Raw genomic sequence first — 20,803 nt, forward strand, 5'->3', positions numbered from 1 at the left:
GGTCGCCTGTCACTTCAGTTCTCCTCCACATTCCCACTCTGACCTCGGCCTCCCACACTCTTCCAATGAAGTCCAATGGAAGTTCGAGGAACAGCTCTTCATCTTTTGAATGGGTTCTTTACAGCCTTCAGACTCTATTGAGTTCAATAATTTCAGATCGTATCCTTTGCCCCCATTTTTTCGGACAGCAGCTGCTGCTGACGATTCTGCTATTGCCATTTACATCTCCTCTCGACATATCTTTTGTTTCTTTATTTGTCCCATCTCTCTTGTCTTCCACCCTATGACAGACCTTCCCTTTGGTGCTTTGCCACCACCCCCACCCCTTGCACTTCTGTACTTGCTGAAAACCTGTTACATCTCTAACATTTTCAAGTTCTGATGAAAGGTCATCGACCTGAAATGTTAACTCTGTTTCTCTCTTCACAGGTGCCGCCAGACCTGCTGAGTATTTCCAGCATTTTCTGTTCCTATTTCAACCCTTTAATGTTATTTTTCTCCCCCCATAGACAGATTGCTGGTTTGTATAAAACCAGAATTTGCCGAAGCCATTTTGACTCGGCAGGTTAAATCTTGCCTCTGACTCGGGCGGCGTCAAACTTTCACCTCCGATTCTAGAAACTGTTCTTCAAAGACATTAGCTCAGGAGGTGTTTAATGGTCTCAATGATACAATGGTTTGTTTTGGACCCCACAGTTCACCTGTGATAAAATCTTGAAGGAGATTAGCCATTGTCACACAAAGTGAACTTTAAAAAGCAATTTGTCTGTTTCAAATACTTGCCTTACATTTACTTCAGGGTAAACATAAATGCGTGTATAGAGTTTTACAGCACAGAAACTTATGCCTATTTTCAAATTTGGTCTCCATGACTGAGTGGGTGAATGATTTAGTGTGACTGTGTTCTGAGCTTTGAGCCTCACTCCACGCTGGTGTATGGCACCACAAACTCCAGTGGTCCTCCAGTAACTTGTTAAAACAGCCTTTCTTCCCGTGCTAGACAGCATACATCTGGAAATTCAACCTTGGAGGCAGCACACCTAGGCTCAATCCTGGCCAATTCTCCCCTCCACTCCCCCCCAGGGGGGCACAGGTCAATTCTGGAAACCCGTCAGAAACATGGGATCGAATCGGGAATGTTCCTGCTCCGTGTGGAGGATTCTTCATTTAGTTCAGGAGAATACAGTATAAATGAAACTTGAAAGCCTTCCTTATTCCTCTGCCTTGTCATGTTCCACAGATTCCAATTACCGGAGTTTTTGATTGGGAGAGTTTTGCTAGGTGGGGAATCTAGGACTAGGGGGCATAATCTAAAAGATTAGAGCCAGACCTTTCAGGAGTGAAATCAGGAACCACTTCTTCGTACAAAGGGTGGTAGAAGTTTGGAACTCTCTTGGCAAATGATGTTAGATCAATTGTTAATTTTAAAACTGTGATTGATAGATTTTTGTTAACCAAAAGTATTCGGGAATATGGGACAAAGGCAGGTATATGGAGTTAGGTTGTAGATTGAATGGCGGAACAGGTTTGAGGGCTAAACAGCCGACTCCTGTTCCTATGTTCCGATGTTCCTGCATACCTCAATATGCCGTGACAAATGCAGTAAGTTTCTAGACTTCCGTTCCTGACTGTACAAACACCAAAACCTTGCATCAAATTGCCAAAGATACTCAAACTGCCCTTTTCTGACAGTAACAAAGGATATACTAACAAATCACTTTCTCTAATCATCATTAAAGTTAAGCAGGCTGTGCATATCTCCATATGGTCCTGAATTCAAAGTGCAGGAAGACACAGCCCCTGTCCTTACCATTTAGTAAGATTGGTGATTCCTCCATATCGAACCTCCGGCCTGTTTAAACTGCTCGAACCTTGTTTCATTAATAAGGACACAAAATAAATCAGTGCTTACAAGACACAACGCCCTGGATAAGAATGCAGGTTTCCACTTGTAAAGCTCACACAGGATTTCATATCCTTGTGGAGATCGGTTGAGATTTAAAATCGTTTTAAAACCAGTATCAACATCTTGCACCCATGAAGTTTACACTGGGAGGGATACAAATGCTAGAACTTTATAAATCACTGGTTAGGCCTCTGCTGGAATATTGTGGATAATTCTGGGCGCCTCACTTCAGGAAAGATGTAAAAACATTAGAAAGGGTACAGAGGAGGTTTACCAGGATGTTCCGAGTGATGAGGGACTTCAGTTATGAGGAGAGGTTGGAAAAGTTAGGACTGTTCTCCTTGGAACAGAGGTGACGTAACAAAGGGTTTCAAAGTGATGAGAGGTTTCGATAGAGCAGAGAGAGAAAAACTATTCCATCTGGTGAGCAAGCCAATAACCAAAGGTCACAGATTTAAAATCATTGTACTGGAAAAGCTGCTGGAGGCTGAATCCATGAATAATTTTAACAGGGAGTTGGACAGTTATTTGAGGATGAGGAACTTGCAGGGTTACAAAAAAAAAAGCAGGGATGTGGGACTAAGCACGACCGCTCTTTCTAAGAGCCAGCACAGCCATGATGGGCCGAATGGCCTCCTGCAGTACTGTAAGTTTTTATGATTCTGTGAAAGCAAGAAAGGTCTTGACCTCTTGGAAGCACTGAGCCAGGTTGATGAAACATGTTATCCCCTGAACGTCTGGAGAGAACACACAGTCATTTCCATAGCACAGTCAATACAGAAGGAAATCCTCTCTTTGGTATTTTAATATATTACCTCACAGCTAAATGTAAAATGTTGGCCCAGTACAAAGACTAAAAATCTCTTTGAAAGGAGTCACTTTGAAAGGACTGTGTGCAACATTGTTCTGCCAAGCATAATGTTTTTCTACTTCTTCCTACTCCAGTGTTTGTAATGTACTTTCAACTTGGTTATTCACTGCTCACATTCTTGCTGGTGAGACCTTCCATCCTTGGACAGGACAGAATTGAACACTCCAATTTCAACTGGACTGTTACAAATATTTCCACAGTCATGAGTATATTACTGATCACAAACTAAAATTGCACTGTTTGCAAAGTTTAGGTTAATGCCTTATGACCTACTTTGCTGAAAAACCATATTCTGCATTTTCATTCCCTTCACAAACAGTAAGTATGCAGTACCTGTATTTTAAAATTTTAAATTCTTGTAATAAATCAACATATAGGTGTATTCAGTGAACTATCTTCTCTAGTTACAAAGGCAACAAAACATGGAATAAAAACTAAAGAAAAGTGCTGGAAATGATGGGCTGGATTTTATAGCCCCCGGCATCGGGGATTGTGGCGAAGTCGGTGGGGGGCCCGGAAAATGCCTCCGGGAGAGGTCCGCCACGCTCCCTGACGGCGGGAAGGCCCAGCCCTATATTACCGCCGGCGGCAAGGCCTCGTGGTGGCTCCTCTGGCGCTCGGTGACGGGCCAAAACTTACACATTTAAAAGAAATGAAAATGAAGGAATTAACGACTTACCCGCTCCCGTTGTCTATTCCACTCCGATACTGTTACCCCTGGCCGGCATTCCCGCGCCTTCGGAACTCCATCTGGAGATCCGAGGCGTAACACTGGTGCTGGTGGGGAGGGGGGAGCAGGTAAGTATTTCAGTGCGGGGGCGCGGTGGGAAGTGGGGTCAAACTCTTCCGATTGGTGTAGGGGATGGTGGGAAGGGGCAAAGTGCATACTTTATGAACTTTGGGAGGGAGGTGGGGGCGGGGGGAATTTCAGGTGCACAAGGTAAGTATTTCAGAGTTGAGGGGGAGAGGGCAAGGATTTAATTATATGTTTATTGGGGGGGTGGGAGAGGGGCTGGAAAGATTTATTGTATTTTGTCAAATCTATTTTAACTCATTATCCCGTTAAAGATTTAAATTGAGATGTAGGGCTCGCAACCCTTTAAAAATGACGTCAGCACCTGCGCAGTGACACCTGACGCTGTTGCTGGGGATGGATCGCCTGCCCCCTCCATGTCGTCGAGCGGGGGAGGGGGCAGTCCGCCCCGGCCACTTAAATGAGCCGCCTTGCTGAATATCACAGCGTCTCCGCGAAGCTCAGCTCATACGTGTGGGCCGCCACTGGTAACTGATCAACGGCGGCAACGTAAATTTCAGTCCGCTGTTTCCATTTGTGTCAGAAATTGAAGACACAGCAAAAATTCATTGAAGGAGCCCAAGAACAGGCGGAGGCCATTCAGCCCCTCAAGCTCTACTAGTCAGCTATTCCATGGCTGATCTGTATCTTAACTCCATGATCCTTAATCCCTAACAAAAATCTATCAATCGCAGTTTTGACATTTTCAATTGACCCCCAGGCACAACAGTTTTTTTGGGAGAGGAGCGTTCCAGATTTCCACTACCCTTTGTGTGAAGAAGTGTTTCTTGACCTGAACGGCCTAGCTCTGATTTTAAGGTTATGTCTCTTTGTTCTGGACTCCCTCACCAGAGGAAATCGTTTCTCTCTATCAACTCCTTAAACATCTTAAACACCTAAATTAGATCATCCTTCCCACCCCCACCCTGCCCCCACTTAATCTGCTATATTCAAGGGAATACAAGCTAAATCAATGCAGCCTGTCCTCATAAGTTAACCTTTATAGCCCGAGTACCATTCAGATGAATCTGTGCTTTTAAATTTGTGGAAATGTCATCTCACCTTCAACACTTGGCAGTTAGCTGAAGGTGAGCACCTACACTGTCGGTAAGGTTACATCATTGTTATTTTCGTAAAACAAATGTCGGTAACTGATCTCTCTCTTTAAAAACCCAGCTCTGTTTGGCTGTAAGATAAGCCAAGGTTTGCAGCATGCTTAATCCGAACAGGAATGCAGTTCAGTCTACCAACCGCAGTGGGCTGGGAATGTTAGTTCTGTAATAATTCAGTACCAGTTACGTCAATCCAGAAAGTTATTGTGCAGGTGCAGCAAGCATTTAGGAAGGTGAATGGTATGTTAGCCTTTATTGCAAGGGTTTGGAGTATAAAAGTAAGGAAGTCTTATCTGCAAGTATATAGGACTTTGGTGAGGCCACATTTGGAGTACTGTCAGGTTTGGTCTCCTTACCCAAGGAAGGATATACTTGCCTTGGAGGGGGTGCAGCCAAGGTTCACGAGATTAATTCCTGGGTTGCAAGAGCTGTTCCATGAGGAGAGATTGAGTAAACTAGAAATAGGGTGGGAAAGTGGAGTTGATATAGAGGATCAGCCGTGATATTGCATGGCGGAGCAGGCTTGAAGGACGGTATGGCCTACAACTGCTCCTATTTGTAATGTTCTTATTATACGAAGCAAGGTTCTGCCAGGTCACATTATTGTTTAACTAGATATTGGGCTGTAAAAGGTGCACTCCAGACCTTAGGGAACATGATGATCACTCGTGCAGTTTGCCCCGACGCTCAATATTTAGTGACAACACCCAGAAATCCTGACTTCCTCCCCTCCTGATTTCTGTCCTCCTGGACCCAGGTATAATTTTTCCTTCTGAGATCACATAGCTCCTACTGCTGAGGGGGAAGGTAGCATTGTACTGCATCAGAGAATAAGAGGAAGACAAAAAGCTATGGTGCCGTCCAACCAATTCAAAATTCAAAACTGTCCCGCGGAAACAATATTTCAGCGAGTGAGTGGTCAATCTATGGAACAGGCTGCCTAGGGAGACGGTGGAAACAGTTAGTGTTAATTAATTCAAATACTAATTGGATAGATTTCACTCAGAAAATAAAGTTTGGTGATGCATTATCTGAGTAATTTGAAACATGATGTGGTGAGTGTCGCATGTTTGGGAGGAACAGGACCTCTGATTCCCAAAGCTCTCCAGCACTGGGGTTTTCCTCCCCTCATGTCTGGGTCTGGTGTAGACTCATTAATAGAGATTGATTACAGCGATCAGTCAATAACTCCATTATCATTGTAACATGTGACTACCAGGATGGTGGAAGGGTCTTGGGCTGTCTTCATCTAGCAATTCCTATGCTCTCCTCGGGGGAAATTCTATGCTTTCTCCCATAGCAGGTTTTGGAGGCGGGGTGACCATTAAATTGGGAGAGGTGGTGGCAGAGGGGGACCCTGCCTCGGCCAAAATTTGGGCCAGGGCGGGAAGGCCTGTGAACGGCCTTCCCACCCCGCTGCCAATTTCAGCCCTGAACTGGGAAATTAATGCCCAATTAAGGGCCTCATCCTTCCGCTGCCGCAATTAGCCGTGCGGCCTCGTCGCTGCGCAGGAAGCACGGCACGAGAAACCGAGCGGGCTGCTTGCTGGCTCCAGGGGAGGGGTCATTCATTAAAAGGCACCTAGTGCCTGAATGAGGGGTCTGGCATCAAGAAGGGAAAGGCTGGCTGAGAGCCATCCCTCTGCCCTTGTTGCCTACAACTGCACCCCCCCCCCCCCCCCAGGGCTCCCACCCTGCGAGACTTCTCCTGCCCTGACCTACCTGTGGCCTGGGTCCAGCACCGCACCTGGGCCTCGAGTGGGTGTTCCACCAGAAGCAGCCACCACCTCCGCGGTGGTGCTGCTCAGTGAAAGAACTGCTGGCCTCTGATTGGCTGGCAGCTCTCCGAGGGCGGGACGTCTGTCGCCGGGGTCCTTGATTCCTTAGCGGGCCTGCTGCTGTCCACATAGGCGCCTGATTGGCACTAGATTCAGTGGGCCTCCCACAGAAGAGGCAACTCGGGGAGCTCGGCGTCCCCTTTTCTGGATGTCGAGACTCCCGTCACCAGCATAAAATGCCGGCCCTCGAGTCTGATTCCCACATTACAAGTTCAAAAGAACTTCATTGGCTGTAACGTGCTTTGAGATGTCCTGAGGTTGCAAATATAGAAATGCAAGTCTTTCTTTTTGATTCCATATTGTGAAACTCTTGGTGGTGTTTTATAGATTCGTTAGTTTGAGCCAGTTGGGTGGAAATGCGATGTCTACTTTACATCTGAAGTGGAAAGGTCATGGCTGAGATGGGATGGTTAAAATTAGTATTATATAAAGAAATGGATTGGTAATGATTATAATGTGTCAATCATAGCAAATAACTTGATCTGAAGTTGGGGTCTTGTCAAACTAATTACAGTGCAGTAAGGGGAAATTAACTGAGCACTCAGTAGAATTGAAAAGCAGGGAAGTTATGTTAAACTTATAGAACCTTGGTATAACCACACTTGGAGTAATGCGGAAAGTTCTGGTCTCTAGATTATAATAAAGACACAGGAGAAGTTGCAAAAAACATTTACTGGAATGATACCAGAACTGAGAGGTTATACCTATCAGGAAAGATTGAACAAGCTGGGGTGTTTTTTTCTCTAGGAAACAACAGACTGAGGAGTGTCCAGATATAATTCTTTAAGATTATGAAAGGTTTTGACATAAAGATGTTTCCAAAGATGGCCAAAGAACTAGAAGACATATAGAGAAGAACAAAGAACAGTACAGCACAGGAACAGGCCATTCGGCCCTCCAAGCCTGCGCCGATCTTGATGCCTGCCTAAACTAAAACCTTCTGCACTTCCGGGGTCCGTATCCCTCTATTCCCATCCGATTCATGTGTTTATCAAGATACCTCTTAAACGTCGCTATCGTACCTGCTTCCACCACCTCCCCCGGCAACAAGTTCCAGGCACTCACCACCCTCTGTGTAAAAAAAACTTGCCTCGCACATCCCCTCTAAACTTTGCCCCTCGCACCTTAAACCTATGTCCCCTAGTAACTGACTCTTCCACCCTGGGAAAAAGCTTCTGACTATCCACTCTGTCCATGCCGCTCATAACTTTGTAAACCTCTATCATGTCGCCCCTCCACCTCCGTCGTTCCAGTGAAAACAATCCGAGTTTATCCAACCTCTCGTAGCTAGGCAACATCCTGGTAAACCTCTTCTGTACCCTCTCCAAAGCCTCCACATCCTTCTGGTAGTGTGGCAACCAGAATTGCACGCAATATTCCAAGTGTGGCCTAACTAAAGTTCTGTACAGCTGCAGCATGACTTGCCAATTTTTATACTCTATGCCCCGACTGATGCAGGCAAGCATGCCGTATGCCTTCTTGACTACCTTATCCACTTGCGTAAGGTATAAGGTAGTCACAAATAAATCCAATAGGAAATTCAGCAGAATTCACTTCTTCACCCAGAGAGTCTTTAGAACATACACAGGATTGATTATAAGGAGCAGGAGTAGGTCATTTGGCCATTCAAGTTTGCTCCCACATTCAACAAGATCGTGGCTGATCCTTCTACCTCAACTCCACCTTCCCACATTTCCCTGAATACCAAAAATCTGTCAACCCTCTGACTTGAATGTGCTCAACGACTGACCATTCACAACCCTCTGGGATAAAGAATTCCAAAGATTCCCACTCCTTTGAGTGAAAAAAATTCTCATCTCAGTCCTAAATAGCCAGGCCCTTCTCCTGAGATTGTGACCCCGTGTTCTAGATACCCCAGCCAGGGTAACGTTTTCTCAGCATCTTCCCTGTGAAGTCCCTTAAGAATGTTATGTTTCAATGAGATCACCTCTCATTCTTCTAAACTTCAGAGAATATAGGCCTGGTCTACTCAGTCTCTCCCCAGAGGAAAATCCCCTCATCCCAGGAACCTTTGATGCACTCCCTCTCGGGCACGTATCCCCTTCCCTAGGTAAGAATGTGGAACGCTGTACCACACCATGAGGTGAGGAGGTGAATAGTATGGATGGATTTAAGGGGAAGTTACCTACACGAGGGAGAAAGGAATAGAAGCGTATGCTGATAGGCTGAGTTGATCTAGACTGAGAAGAGGATCTTGTGGGGCTTAAAGGCTAGCATGGACCTGTTTGGCTGAATATTTCTGTGCTTGTACAAAATACTTTGTAATACTATGTAATACTTTGTAATTCTTTAGTTCTAGTCTTTCTCTATTGGACGTGTTCTCACAATGTTGGTTTGAGATATAACTTCATAAAAGTAGCAATTATTCCTAGCTCAGTCTTGAGTGATTTGGCTAGACACAAGGACCTGTGCTGTGTGAACATGTTTTACATCAGCTAATGATTCACATTCCTTTAGGGAAGAGTTAGGCTGGGTACAGCAGTGTAGGCGCTATGGTGTTAAACTGCTAACCTAGAGGTCGTACGTTCACATCTCAACATTGCAGGTCGTGACATTGAATTCAATAAAATGTGTGGCACCAGACCATGGAAATTGTTTGAAACCGAGTTGTTATCCTACCACCCGACTGCTCTGTGACTCTCATGGTTGGCTCTTTGTGCCCTTGGGGAATGTAGTGATTAGAATCAATGTTGCTTACAAATGAAAACCTTAAAACATAAGAATGAATATGTATCACTCTGAACCCAACTTGGTAAAAGACCCATTGTTATTGGTTGAAGAGGTTGCAATAGTAATTAGCGACATGATTTAGGGCAGCCTTTAAGTGGGCTCACAATTGATCTAAATCCATGATAGCAAAGTGCCCATAACTTGCTAATAAAGGGCAGTAAATTGGCAGTGTTTTCCAGAGAGGCTCCGTAGGGAGATTGAAGCTCTGTACGAGGGGCGCTTTTCTTCCGATGTTGGACCTGGAGCACATGGTTGGAGCACAGCAGAAGCTTTACCCTGCAATTGGGCTTATGGGATGGTGGGCCTGTGACAGATCAGGCAGCACCAGTGGCAAAGGTGCGGAGAAATTCCATTCCACTGACATCTCTTCCATTGTGGAGTGGGAGGAACATACTGGCCTAAAAATTCGGACAAGCGCAGGCACTATTTTTGGCCAACTCTGCTTCCAAAATGGTGAGCTGGAAGTGCGCACGTACTTCCGGCTGGAGGTGCGCCACCCGCCATTTTGGGTAAGGTAGTCGGGAACGTTCAAAGTGGAGGATGTTTAATTTAATCTTGCGTGGCCTGTTTTCAGATTGCTGATTGGCCCAGCCCTTCAGTTGCTGCTTGCTGAGCTCGTGGAGCTCAGTGTGTTTTAATGGGGAGGCGGCCTTCCCCATACTTCGCCAAATAAAAAGCCGGGAAGAGCTCGTAGGGACCTCGTAACAGGAGTAGGCCATTCAGCCCATTGAGCCTGCTCTGCCATTCAATATGATCATGGCTGATCCACTTCAATGCCTTTTTCCCCACACTACTCATGTAGAAAATACATGGCCTGCTCCTCACCCCACTCCCAAGATAATAGTTCCCTCTATTAACCCTATTTCATCATTTTAAACACACCAAGTTAGATTATCCCTTAATCTTCTATACTCAAGGGAATGGAGGCCGAGTCTGTGCAGCCTGTCCTCTTCATTTAACTCTCTTAGTCCTGGTATCATTCTGCTGAATCTTCACTGCACCCACCTCAAGGCCTGTATAACCTTCCTGAGATGTCTGTATAATTAATATCCTCCCTGCTTCTCTACAAACATGATTTACTTATTCTCAGTGGTGCCGTTACAGTTCATGGAATACTGTGTGCCGGGCAGCACCCCACATCACTGCATTGACGAATTGTTTAATTTGGATTTTATGTGAATTTCAGTGTCAAATCACAAGTCCATCTTCAAAACTTGTGTGTTTTTCATTTGTTCAATTTTTAATCCAGGAGAGACGGCGGAAGCAACTGTATTGGACCTTTCAGAAACTACCGCTCTTGCAACATTCAGGTACAGTGAGATGCTCCTTGTACATATTGGAAGGAGGCCAGAGTGAAAAGGGGCTCCCTGATAGATCCACCGCCTCTGAGCTCAGGAAGAAGCCAGGTTAAGCTAATAGGCTGTGTGGAGTGAGCTGATCACGGGTGTCAGTCGGGAGGCTGCAGTTAACTGCGGTGTCTCCCGAGCTTCGTAGAGGTGGGATAGGGGAGTTATCAAGGGTTCCTCCTTCTGATTGCCAACCAGCAGGTCCAGTTGGAACATGTATGTGGGATGAGAACTGGATGGGATTTGGCTGTGAAGGTCCCTCATGTTGGAATAGTTCAGCAACATCTGGGCAAACAGCACAAGAATGGCCATTTTCAGGGGAAAAGAGAGGGGAAATCAGACTTTAAAGGAGGCGTCTCAACATCTGTGCTACTTATCTATTCATTTATTCGACACACTTTGGTGAGCTATTCCATTCACTCTCGGGTCTTTAGCTTTGCGCGTAGAGGTGAGCCTGAGATATGTCTCCTGTGGTGATGTACGTGTGCGGATGGTGGAAGTTGGGTTGACATGGGTTTAAAGATAGACCCTCAGCAGAATAAAAGCCAGTGTGCAGGTATTGTGGAGAAAAGCGTCATGACCCTTTCAGCTGCCTGGGCCCTAGCTTCTGGAATTCCCTCCCTAAACCTCTCCATCTCTCTCTCTCCCTATAAGTTGCTCCTTAAAACCTCCCTCTTTGACTCAGCTTTTGGTCACCTGTCCTAGTGTTCCCTTATGTGCTTTGGTGTCACATTTAGTCTAATAATGCTCCTGTGATGCACCTTGTGACGTTTCACTATGTTTAAAGGTGCTGTATGAATACAAATCTTGTCTGGTATATAAGGGACAAGTGACTAGGGATTAAGAGCAATAATTCATTCGATTGCAAAGCTCAGACAACAAGTCATTGAGCAGTTTGTTATAGTTTATGACATGATCTGAACACCTAGACTGGGTTTCATGCCTTATCGGAATGTGGGGGGGGAGGCCATTCAGCCCACCAGCCTGTTCTGCCATTCAATTGGATCATTACCAATCTGTGTTTTGACTCCACCTACATTGGGCACACGCTTGCCTCTGAGTCAGAAGGGTTGTGGGTTCAAGTCCCACTCCAGGACCTGAGCATGAAAATTCAAGGCCGACACTCCAGTGCAGTCCTGAGAGAGTGCTGCATTGTCGGAGATCTTTTGGATAAGATGCTAAATTGAGGCCCCATCTGTCCTGTCATAGAAGTAAAAAAAAATCCCATGGCAATGTTCCGAAGAATAATTCTCCCCGGTGTCCAGGCCAATATTTATCACTCAATCAACATCACTAAAACAGGTTATCTGGTCATTAGCACATTGCTGTTTGTGGGATCTTGCTGTGCACAAACTGTCTGTTGCATTTCCTACATTGCAACAGTGACTACACTTCAAAAATACTTAATTGGTTGTAAAGCGCTTTGGCAGGCCCTGAGGTCGTGAAAGGCGCTATATAAGTGCAAGTCTTTCTTTGTGTTACTCATCTTGGTTCCATAATCCCACAATGCCCTTCACCGAACAAGAATCTATCAATCTCAGTTTTAACATTTTTAATTGAGCCTCGGCCTTAACAGTTTCTTGGGAGAGAGAGTTCCAGATTTCCACCAGCATGTGAGGCGCTTCCTGACATCACCCCTGAACAGCCTAGCTTTAACTTTAATTCTAAAATTAATTCCAATTTTCAGATTATGCCCCCTTGTTCTGAGCTCTCCCTATCAAATCTTTGAATGATCTTTGTGTTCTGTATTTGGACCCAGGACCGCTGTCAATGTCAATTATTCCAGGCTCCAGTAAACACCACACTCTACAAACTTTGAGGTTTTGTGTTGTTGTTTTATCAATCGTAGAGACTGAAACATGGGCAAGTCTGTTCACTTCTAAATTGAGTGTTTTCTCCTCCACACCTCTCTGTGTTTTTCTGCAAAAGGGGAGGCTGCAGTGTGTGATTCACTCCCAGGCATTCAACAATCCAGCTCCTTGTAAGGTAACGCAGAAGTGATTCTCACTCCAGTTTACATCCTCCCCTTCCTGGGGAGCCTGCTTTGCCCTCACTGTGATTGAGATGGGACAGTTTGAACAAACTTGCATTTCTACAGCATCTTTCACAATCTTAGGACTTCCCAAAGTGCATTACAGCCAATTAAATACTATCGGAGTATAATTTTTTTTTTGTTCGTTTTTTTTTTGTGGGATGTGGGTGTCGCAGGCTAGGCCAGCATTTATTGCCCATCCCTAATTGTCCTTGAACTGAGTGGCTTGCTAGGCCATTTCAGAGGGCATGTAAGAGTTAACTACATTGCTGTGGGTCTGGAGTCACATGTAGGCCAGACCAGGTAAGGACAGCAGATTTCCTTCCCTAAAGGACATTAATGAACCAGATGGGTTTCTTACAACAATCAACAATGGTTTCATGGCCATCATTAGACTAGCTTTTTAATTCCAGATTTATTAATTGAATTCAAATTCCACCATCTGCCGTGGTGGGATTTGAACCCATGTCCCCAGAACATTGTTATATAATCATTGTTATAATGCAGGAAATGTAGGCAGCTGACTTGCACACAGCAAGGAGATAATGACCAGATAATCTCTTTTTTTTGTGATCTTGGAGAGGCAGAAATATTGGCCAGGACACCGGGGAGAGACCCCTGCTGACACTGGGGGAGAGAGAGACCCCTGCTGACACTGGGGGAGAGAGAGACCCCTGCTGACACTGGGGGAGAGAGAGACCCCTGCTGACACTGGGGGAGAGAGAGACCCCTGCTGACACTGGGGAGAGAGACCCCTGCTGTTCTTCAAATAGTGCGGTGGGATCTTTCATAGCCACCTGCAATATTCTGCCTTGCTGTGCTGACCGCTGTCACTCGCTCTGGAAGATGGTCAGATGGGTAACTGTTGACCTCCATTAACCTGCCCTAGTGGTTGTGTTGCTTTGTGTTGCGAGGAAGCTTAGTCTGTTTGCCTGTCGGGGAGAGCAGAGCTTGATCCTGTCCTTTGTGCAATGTTCATACACTTTCACTTTCCAGCAAGGGTCATTGATTTGGGATGAGAAACTAGAAGGCCGGCTAATCCTTCCTCACTCTAACCCTGTGGCTGCCAAACCCAATAGCAGCAAGTTATTGCTGACAGAGATCAATCAGCTAACCCAGGACAAGCTGGGAATCGCACCCCAGAGTCTTTCTGTAGTGAAATGACGAGGACAGTTTGCATAGACTCGGCTTGTATTCTGTTGAGTATAGAAGATTAAAGGGCGATGTAGTCAAGGTGTTTGAAACGATCACGGGATTTGACAGGGGAGATGAAGAGCAACTGTTTAATCTGATGGGGGATCCAGAACAATCTTCAGATCTGAGTTCAGGAGTGAAATCAGGAAACACTCCTTCACATAAAGAGTAGTGAGAATCTGGAACTCTCTCTCCTCGAGGCTGTGGATGTTGGAGGTCAATTGAAAATTTCAAACCTGAGATTAATCGATCTTTGTTAGATTAGGGTATTGATGAATATGGAATCAAGGTGGGTGAACGGAGTTAAGGTACAGGTCAGTAATAATCCCTTTGAACGGCTGAGCAGGCTTGAGGGGCTGAATGGCCTCCTCCTGTTCTTGTGTCTGTTTGATTTAGTTACACGTGGCTTTAGTCAGCTGGGCCATTGGAACAGCTCCAGAAGTTTTCGTGTTTCAATGTTTGTAGTTCCTTCCAATCGAAGGAGGAACTGCCCAGGATACCAGCAATTTCCAGTTATTGTGTGAGTTGTGTTGTGGAATCTTTTAACATCCACTGGCAGGGGACAAAAGGACCTCCGCTGAATATCTTGTCAAAAGAACAACATTTTCAACAGTGCTTACTCAGTGTTAGTGTAGGTTATGAATCTAGGCAACAACTGTATCAAATTGACAGGTTAAAACAATCGAACCCAGTAGTAACAAATAACTTTCTGACGTATGGGACTGTGTAGGGTTTAATGTGGTCAATGATTGCTAACCCATTTGTAGAAGGATAACAATTGCATTTATATAGGGACTTTCATGTTCTCAATCCCAGTTAACAAGTCACTTTTTGTACGTGTAGTTATCGTTATATAGAGCAGTTTTCACAGGAAGGAAATTAATAAAAGAATAGAATTGGATTCTTGTTGCTTAGAATCATCAGCAAGGGTGCATCTGTTATGGTGAAATAGAAAATGTTTTTTTAAAATTTGCTCCCTGATGTCTGGTCCTGGGACATGTGGGATTTCCTGTGTGGGCGTGTGGGATTTCCTGTGTGGGCGTGTGGGATTTCCTGTGTGGGCGTGTGGGATTTCCTGTGTGGGCGTGTGGGATTTCCTGTGTGGGCGTGTGGGATTTCCTGTGTGCTTGTGGGATTTCCTGTGTGGGCGTGTGGGATTTCCTGTGTGGGCGTGTGGGATTTCCTGTGTGGGCGTGTGGGATTTCCTATGTGCTTGTGGGATTTCCTGTGTGGGCGTGTGGGATTTCCTGTGTGGGCGTGTGGGATTTCCTGTGTGGGCGTGTGGGATTTCCTGTGTGGGCGTGTGGGATTTCCTATGTGCTTGTGGGATTTCCTATGTGCTTGTGGGATTTCCTGTGTGGGCGTGTGGGATTTCCTGTGTGGGCGTGTGGGATTTCCTGTGTGGGCGTGTGGGATTTCCTGTGTGGGCGTGTGGGATTTCCTGTGTGGGCGTGTGGGATTTCCTGTGTGGGCGTGTGGGATTTCCTGTGTGGGCGTGTGGGATTTCCTGTGTGCGCGCGTGTGGGATTTCCTGTGTGGGCGTGTGGGATTTCCTGTGTGTGGGCGTGTGGGATTTCCTGTGTGTGGGCGTGTGGGATTTCCTGTGTGTGGGCGTGTGGGATTTCCTGTGTGTGGGCGTGTGGGATTTCCTGTGTGTGGGCGTGTGGGATTTCCTGTGTGTGGGCGTGTGGGATTTCCTGTGTGTGGGCGTGTGGGATTTCCTGTGTGTGGGCGTGTGGGATTTCCTGTGTGTGGGCGTGTGGGATTTCCTGTGTGTGGGCGTGTGGGATTTCCTGTGTGGGCGTGTGGGATTTCCTGTGTGTGCGTGTGGGATTTCCTGTGTGTGCGTGTGGGACATTTCTGGCATCTCCTATCAATTAGTATCTGAGGCCCAAAGGGCAGTACATCAGTTACATCCATGAGGTTTGGGTGTTGGTAGGATGGAAACTCTCCTACTTGTTTATCGAGCCATCCTTATCATGGATTGGGGGTGTCCTACATTAAAACAGTGACGGTTGTGAATTGTTTTAATATATTTCATATATATATAAATACAACTTTGTTCCTTTTCTACAATCCAAATGATGGACAGATTGATTCTGCTTATGGAAGCATTGGGATGTCCGGGATCAGGTGGGGGAGTTTGAAACGTGCATCCCGGAGAAAAGATAAATAAGAACCTCTTCCGATAGGCTGTCAGCAGGGGAGTCGTGGAGGAGTGGGTGGGGGGAGTAGGGAGGGGGGGGTGGTAACAAGTGGGTGGGAATAGGGAGATGGGGAGAGTAGCTGGGGGATGAGTAAGGAAGGGGTGGGAGTGCGGGGGGAGTGAGTAGTGAGGGGGTAGTAGCTGAGGGGGTGCATAGGAAGGGGGAGTGGGGGTTGAGTGGGGAGAGGGTGGGAGTGGGGGTGAATAGGGAATGTGGGAGTAGCTGGGGGGGGGGAATAGCTAGGGGGCTGAGTTGGGGGGAGTGGGGAGTGCTATCTGCTTCGTGTTTTCTCCAACCTGTCCGTACATGACTCTTGCCAGTGAGCACTGAAAGTGGGACATTTTCCGTCTGCCTCGCACTGACATTCCTTCGATTGACCGTCGGTGAAATTTATTCCTCACCATATAACATCAGTGAATTGTGCTGGTTTGGTGTTTCGACAGGACTGTCCCGAGGGTTCGAGAGATTTCAGAGAAGAGCAATGCTCTGCGTTCGATGGAACCGACTTCCAAGGGAAGAGATACAAATGGCTGCCGTATTATGGAGGTAAACGGGTCTCAAGAAATATTTTAGAAAGTTTAAACGTTAAAACAGTTCTCAAGGCACCGTCTCTACTGAACAAAGTCTGCAGCTGTTCCTCAACTCTCACTTGGCTGGCAAACGTTCTTAGACAGTCCCCTTCATGATGTTTCCAGTTGACATCCTTGTTCAGACTCGCATAATGTTGGATGCGATGGATCAATCCCACTTTCTTGCATGGGAGGTTTAAACCGATATCCTGTCTGCTTTCTCAGGTGGATGTAAATGATCCCACGACACTATTCAAAGAGCAAGGGAGTTCTCCCCGGTGTCCTGACCAATGTTTATCCCTCAACCGCCATCACTAAGATTATCTGGTCATTATCTCATTGTTGTTTGTGGGAGCTTGCTGTGCGCAAATTGGCTGCTGCATTTCCTACATTAAAACAGTGTCTGCACTCCAAATAAGGTCTTCATTGGCTGTAAAGCACTTTGGGATGTCCTGAAGTTTTGAAAGGAGCTTTAGAAATGCAAACCTTTCTGTCTTTAAATAAACTCCTGATGTTCCACTATCTGTAGTTGATTCATTTCCTTCCCTTACTCCGGTCCATCTTGTGTTATTTAATAGAGGTGTTCAAAATTATGAAGGATTTTAATAAATAAGGAGACGTTTTTTCCACTGGCGGGAGGTCAGTAACCAGAGGAAGCAGATTTAAGATAATTGACAAAAGAAGCAGAGGGGAGGGTTTATTTATGCAGTGATCCAGAATTCACTTCCTGAAAGGGAAACAGATTAAATCATAACCTTCAAAAGGGAATTGGACAAATCCTTGATGGGAGAATATTTGCAGTGCTATGGGGAAAGTGCAGGGGAATGAGATCAATTGGCTAGCTCTACCAAAGAGCTAGCACAGGTACGATGGGCCGAACGGCCCCTTTCTGTGCTGTAAGTTTCCCTGAAAACCAACGATAGTTTGTATCCTTATCCTGCAGGAGATTAAATGGAGCGGGTGGATTCTCTGTTGGGGCGGGTTGGGTTGCAGAGTGTCCAGTGAAGAGAGAAGGGCTGGATGGGCCAAATGGCCTTTTTAGGGAGGGTGAAGTGATGAAATGATAGTCACAAAGTGAGTGAGAATTAACAACAGGGGTCTCGATCATCCCACAGCTTCGAATAAGTGTGAGCTGAACTGTATTCCCCAAGGTGAAAACTTTTATTATCGGCATAAAGAAGCGGTTAAAGACGGGACTCTGTGTGAACCTGGAAGCCGCAACATCTGCATAGACGGTGTCTGCAAGGTGAGTGCACTCGTTGGCCGAGGCACGGTGAAGGACCAGAGGCCCAGCAGGGTGGCTCTGCGATCTGGAGATATTCTTCCTCCTCACCCACCAGCTATCATCTTCAACTACCATTCCCTTAGCTCAGGAGGCTGATCCTGTCCGTGGGCCCCTTTACAATGTGGAGAGAATGGAAAATAGGAGTGAGAGGAAGCCCTGGTTATTTCTTGATCCTTCCTTGCCTTCCTACTGCCCCAACCACACTCTGACAGCTTCCTCGAGGGACTATTATTCATGTGATAACCCAGACACCCTCGCTCACTCACTCCTTTACTGGAGAATGATCAGCAGTGAGAACCTTTGCTGAGATTTACCCCTCTCCCTTCCCTAGCCAGTGGGACTGCGATGTCTTTTAGCAGCCCACCAGTACACTGGGGACGGTAGCCGAACCAACGCAGGCCAGAGATTCATTGTGGGATAGCTTTATGTTTCCCTCGACACTCCATTTTGGAGAAGTTTTCGTAACGGCATCAGATTCACTGCCAAAAATCAATGTTACTGCGATCAATTAAATCTTGGAAGCCAGAATGCCAATGGTGCCAGCCTTTGCCCATGTAGCTTAGTGCAGCTGAAATCACTGTACTGATGACCATTGGTGTTTGATGGCACCCGTGTGCACTCGATCTCTTCAGTGAAAGAGTGAAGTTTCACCTTAAGGCAGGATAGTGATCAATCTTCGAGTGACATTAGCAAAGAGGAATGACAGCAAGCAGGGAAAGCACAAAGGCTTTTGCGGGTGGGAGACTGAGAGGGATCAGACTAGCTTGAGTGATTGAGTGAAAGCTCGGTCCTCACTCGATTGAAACTCGGCCTGCTGCCAGGAGACTTCAGGTCTGTCCTGGAGAATTCACCCTCCTACAAGGTGGCCTTAACTTGACTTAACTTTCTCGGACAAACGCCCTCACACTAACAGTGAGCAGGGGCTGATCTACAGTCAGAGTCCTTATAGGTTGTAATCTGTGACAATTAGTAACAGAAATGAAATGTCTCTATCTTGTCAGAAATGGGTTAACAGCTTCATTTAAAACGATCGGCCTCCTCCGGTCCCTGTGTTCCCTGACCGCCACCAGTACTTTATCGAACTCTGCTCCTGTAAATCAAAGTTCATTTTACATTTTGGGTTGGACTGATCAAGATTTTTACTTGATTCTAGGTGGTTGGTTGTGACAATACGCTGGAATCATCACAAGTTGAAGATAAATGCCTGGAGTGTGGAGGAGATGGGAGCACCTGTTATGAAGTCAAAGGGACGTTTAGTGTTGTTGACTTGCCAATAGGTGTGGTGCTGCATTCCATTATTACTCCTGTTGTCATTTGTTCTGTGGGTGTGAATGTTGGAGTTTTTTTACTGCATCACTCGCCTTCCACTATTTATCTGCAGGTTACAACCAAATCCACATCATTCCCATTGGGGCCACGAGTATTCGCATCCAGGAAGTATTACCCACACGGAATTTCCTCGGTAAATCCTTTAACTTGCTTTCTTCATTTGTGTTTCTTGTTTCACTGGGTGAGTGGAGTTTACTAGGCCCAGTTGCACCTTGGCCTGCTGGTGCCGTTACAAATTAAGTCATTAGGGGAACGCCTGCCCTTGTTTACTACAGCTGTACAAATAGACAAACTCTTGTCACATTCTGCACGTAAGGGTGATTATCTTTGCAGTGTGCAGTTCTGGGAATCTCCTGCTGTACACTGGTTCTATGTAGTCTTGCCACACAGCCCAGCGCACTTGTGTTGTTTAATTAGAGATTGGTTTATCTGTTATTTCCTGATTAATGGGCTGTAGGTCAGAGAGTTCCACAAAATATGTAAACAGCTGGGCCGAATCCAGGATTCCTGTTAGTTTCCCAGTGACCAAGTGTTGGAGCTGAGAATCAGACTCTGTGTGTGTGTGTGTGTATATATATATATATATATATATATTACTGTTGTTCTCATACCACAACAGGTATCACTGTGCATGCATGTGCACTGCAAAACACTGCCTGCTATTGTCTTTCAGAGAAACAACCTCCTCTGGCCTGGACCCTGGGCCCACGTCACTCCCCTCTCACCTCTGCCCCCTCCTGCTCCTGGGTCCATGTCACGTCCCTGAGGGAGCACTGCACTGTCGGAGGAGCAGTACTGAGGGAACGCCGCTCTGTTGGAGGGCCAGCACTGAGGGAGTGCTGCACTGTCGGAGGGCCAGCACCGAGGAAACGCCACTCTGTCAGAGGGGTGGCACTGAGGGAGTGCTGCACTGTCAGAGGGCCGGTACTGAGGGAGCACCATACTGTGGGAGGGGCAGCACTGAGGGAATGCCAGGCTTTCAGACGGGCAGCACTGAAGGAGTGCTGCACTGTCGGAGGGTCAGCACTGAGGGAGTGCTGTGCAGTTGGAGGGTCAGCACTGAGGAAGGGCTACACTGTCGGAGGGTCAGCACTGAGGGAGTGCTGCACTGTCGGAAGGGCTGCACTGAGGGAGTGCTGCACTGTCGGAAGGGCTGCACTGTCAGAGGGTCAGCACTGAGGGAGCGCTGTGCAGTTGGAGGGGCAGCACTGAGGAAGGGCTGCACTGTCGGAGGGTCAGCACTGAGGGAGCGCTGTGCAGTTGGAGGGGCAGCACTAAGGAAGAGCTGCACTGTCGGAGATGCTGTACTTCAGATAGAGTCATTTACGGCACAGATGCGATGTTGACCCAAAGCCCTGTCTGCCCTCTCAGGTGGGTGTAAAAGATCCCATGGCCACTATTCGAAGAAGAGCAGGGGTGTCCTCTCCAGTGTCATGGCCAATATTGTCCTTCAACCAATATCACTAAAACAGGTGATCTGGTTATTATCACATTGTTGTTTGTGGGACCTTGCTGTATAATTTGGCTGCCACTTTCCTACATTACAACAGTGAATCTAGAAACAATATAC

General features: G+C 46.4%; 1 protein-coding gene across 2 annotated transcripts in view; it reads left to right on the top strand.

Annotated features, from left to right (window-relative positions):
• Positions 1 to 20,803, top strand: part of paplna (papilin a, proteoglycan-like sulfated glycoprotein) — a 122,952-nt gene that overhangs the window by 44,869 nt on the left and 57,280 nt on the right. For both annotated transcript variants that reach the window (XM_068039737.1, XM_068039738.1), the window contains exons 3-7: positions 10,521 to 10,581; positions 16,494 to 16,596; positions 17,735 to 17,865; positions 19,058 to 19,181; positions 19,286 to 19,366. In XM_068039737.1, coding sequence (XP_067895838.1) covers positions 10,521 to 10,581; positions 16,494 to 16,596; positions 17,735 to 17,865; positions 19,058 to 19,181; positions 19,286 to 19,366 — 500 coding nt within the window. The remainder of the gene's footprint in view (positions 1 to 10,520; positions 10,582 to 16,493; positions 16,597 to 17,734; positions 17,866 to 19,057; positions 19,182 to 19,285; positions 19,367 to 20,803) is intronic.

Source organism: Heterodontus francisci, chromosome 9 (genome assembly GCF_036365525.1).
Source record: "Heterodontus francisci isolate sHetFra1 chromosome 9, sHetFra1.hap1, whole genome shotgun sequence".
NCBI lineage: Eukaryota > Metazoa > Chordata > Chondrichthyes > Heterodontiformes > Heterodontidae > Heterodontus > Heterodontus francisci.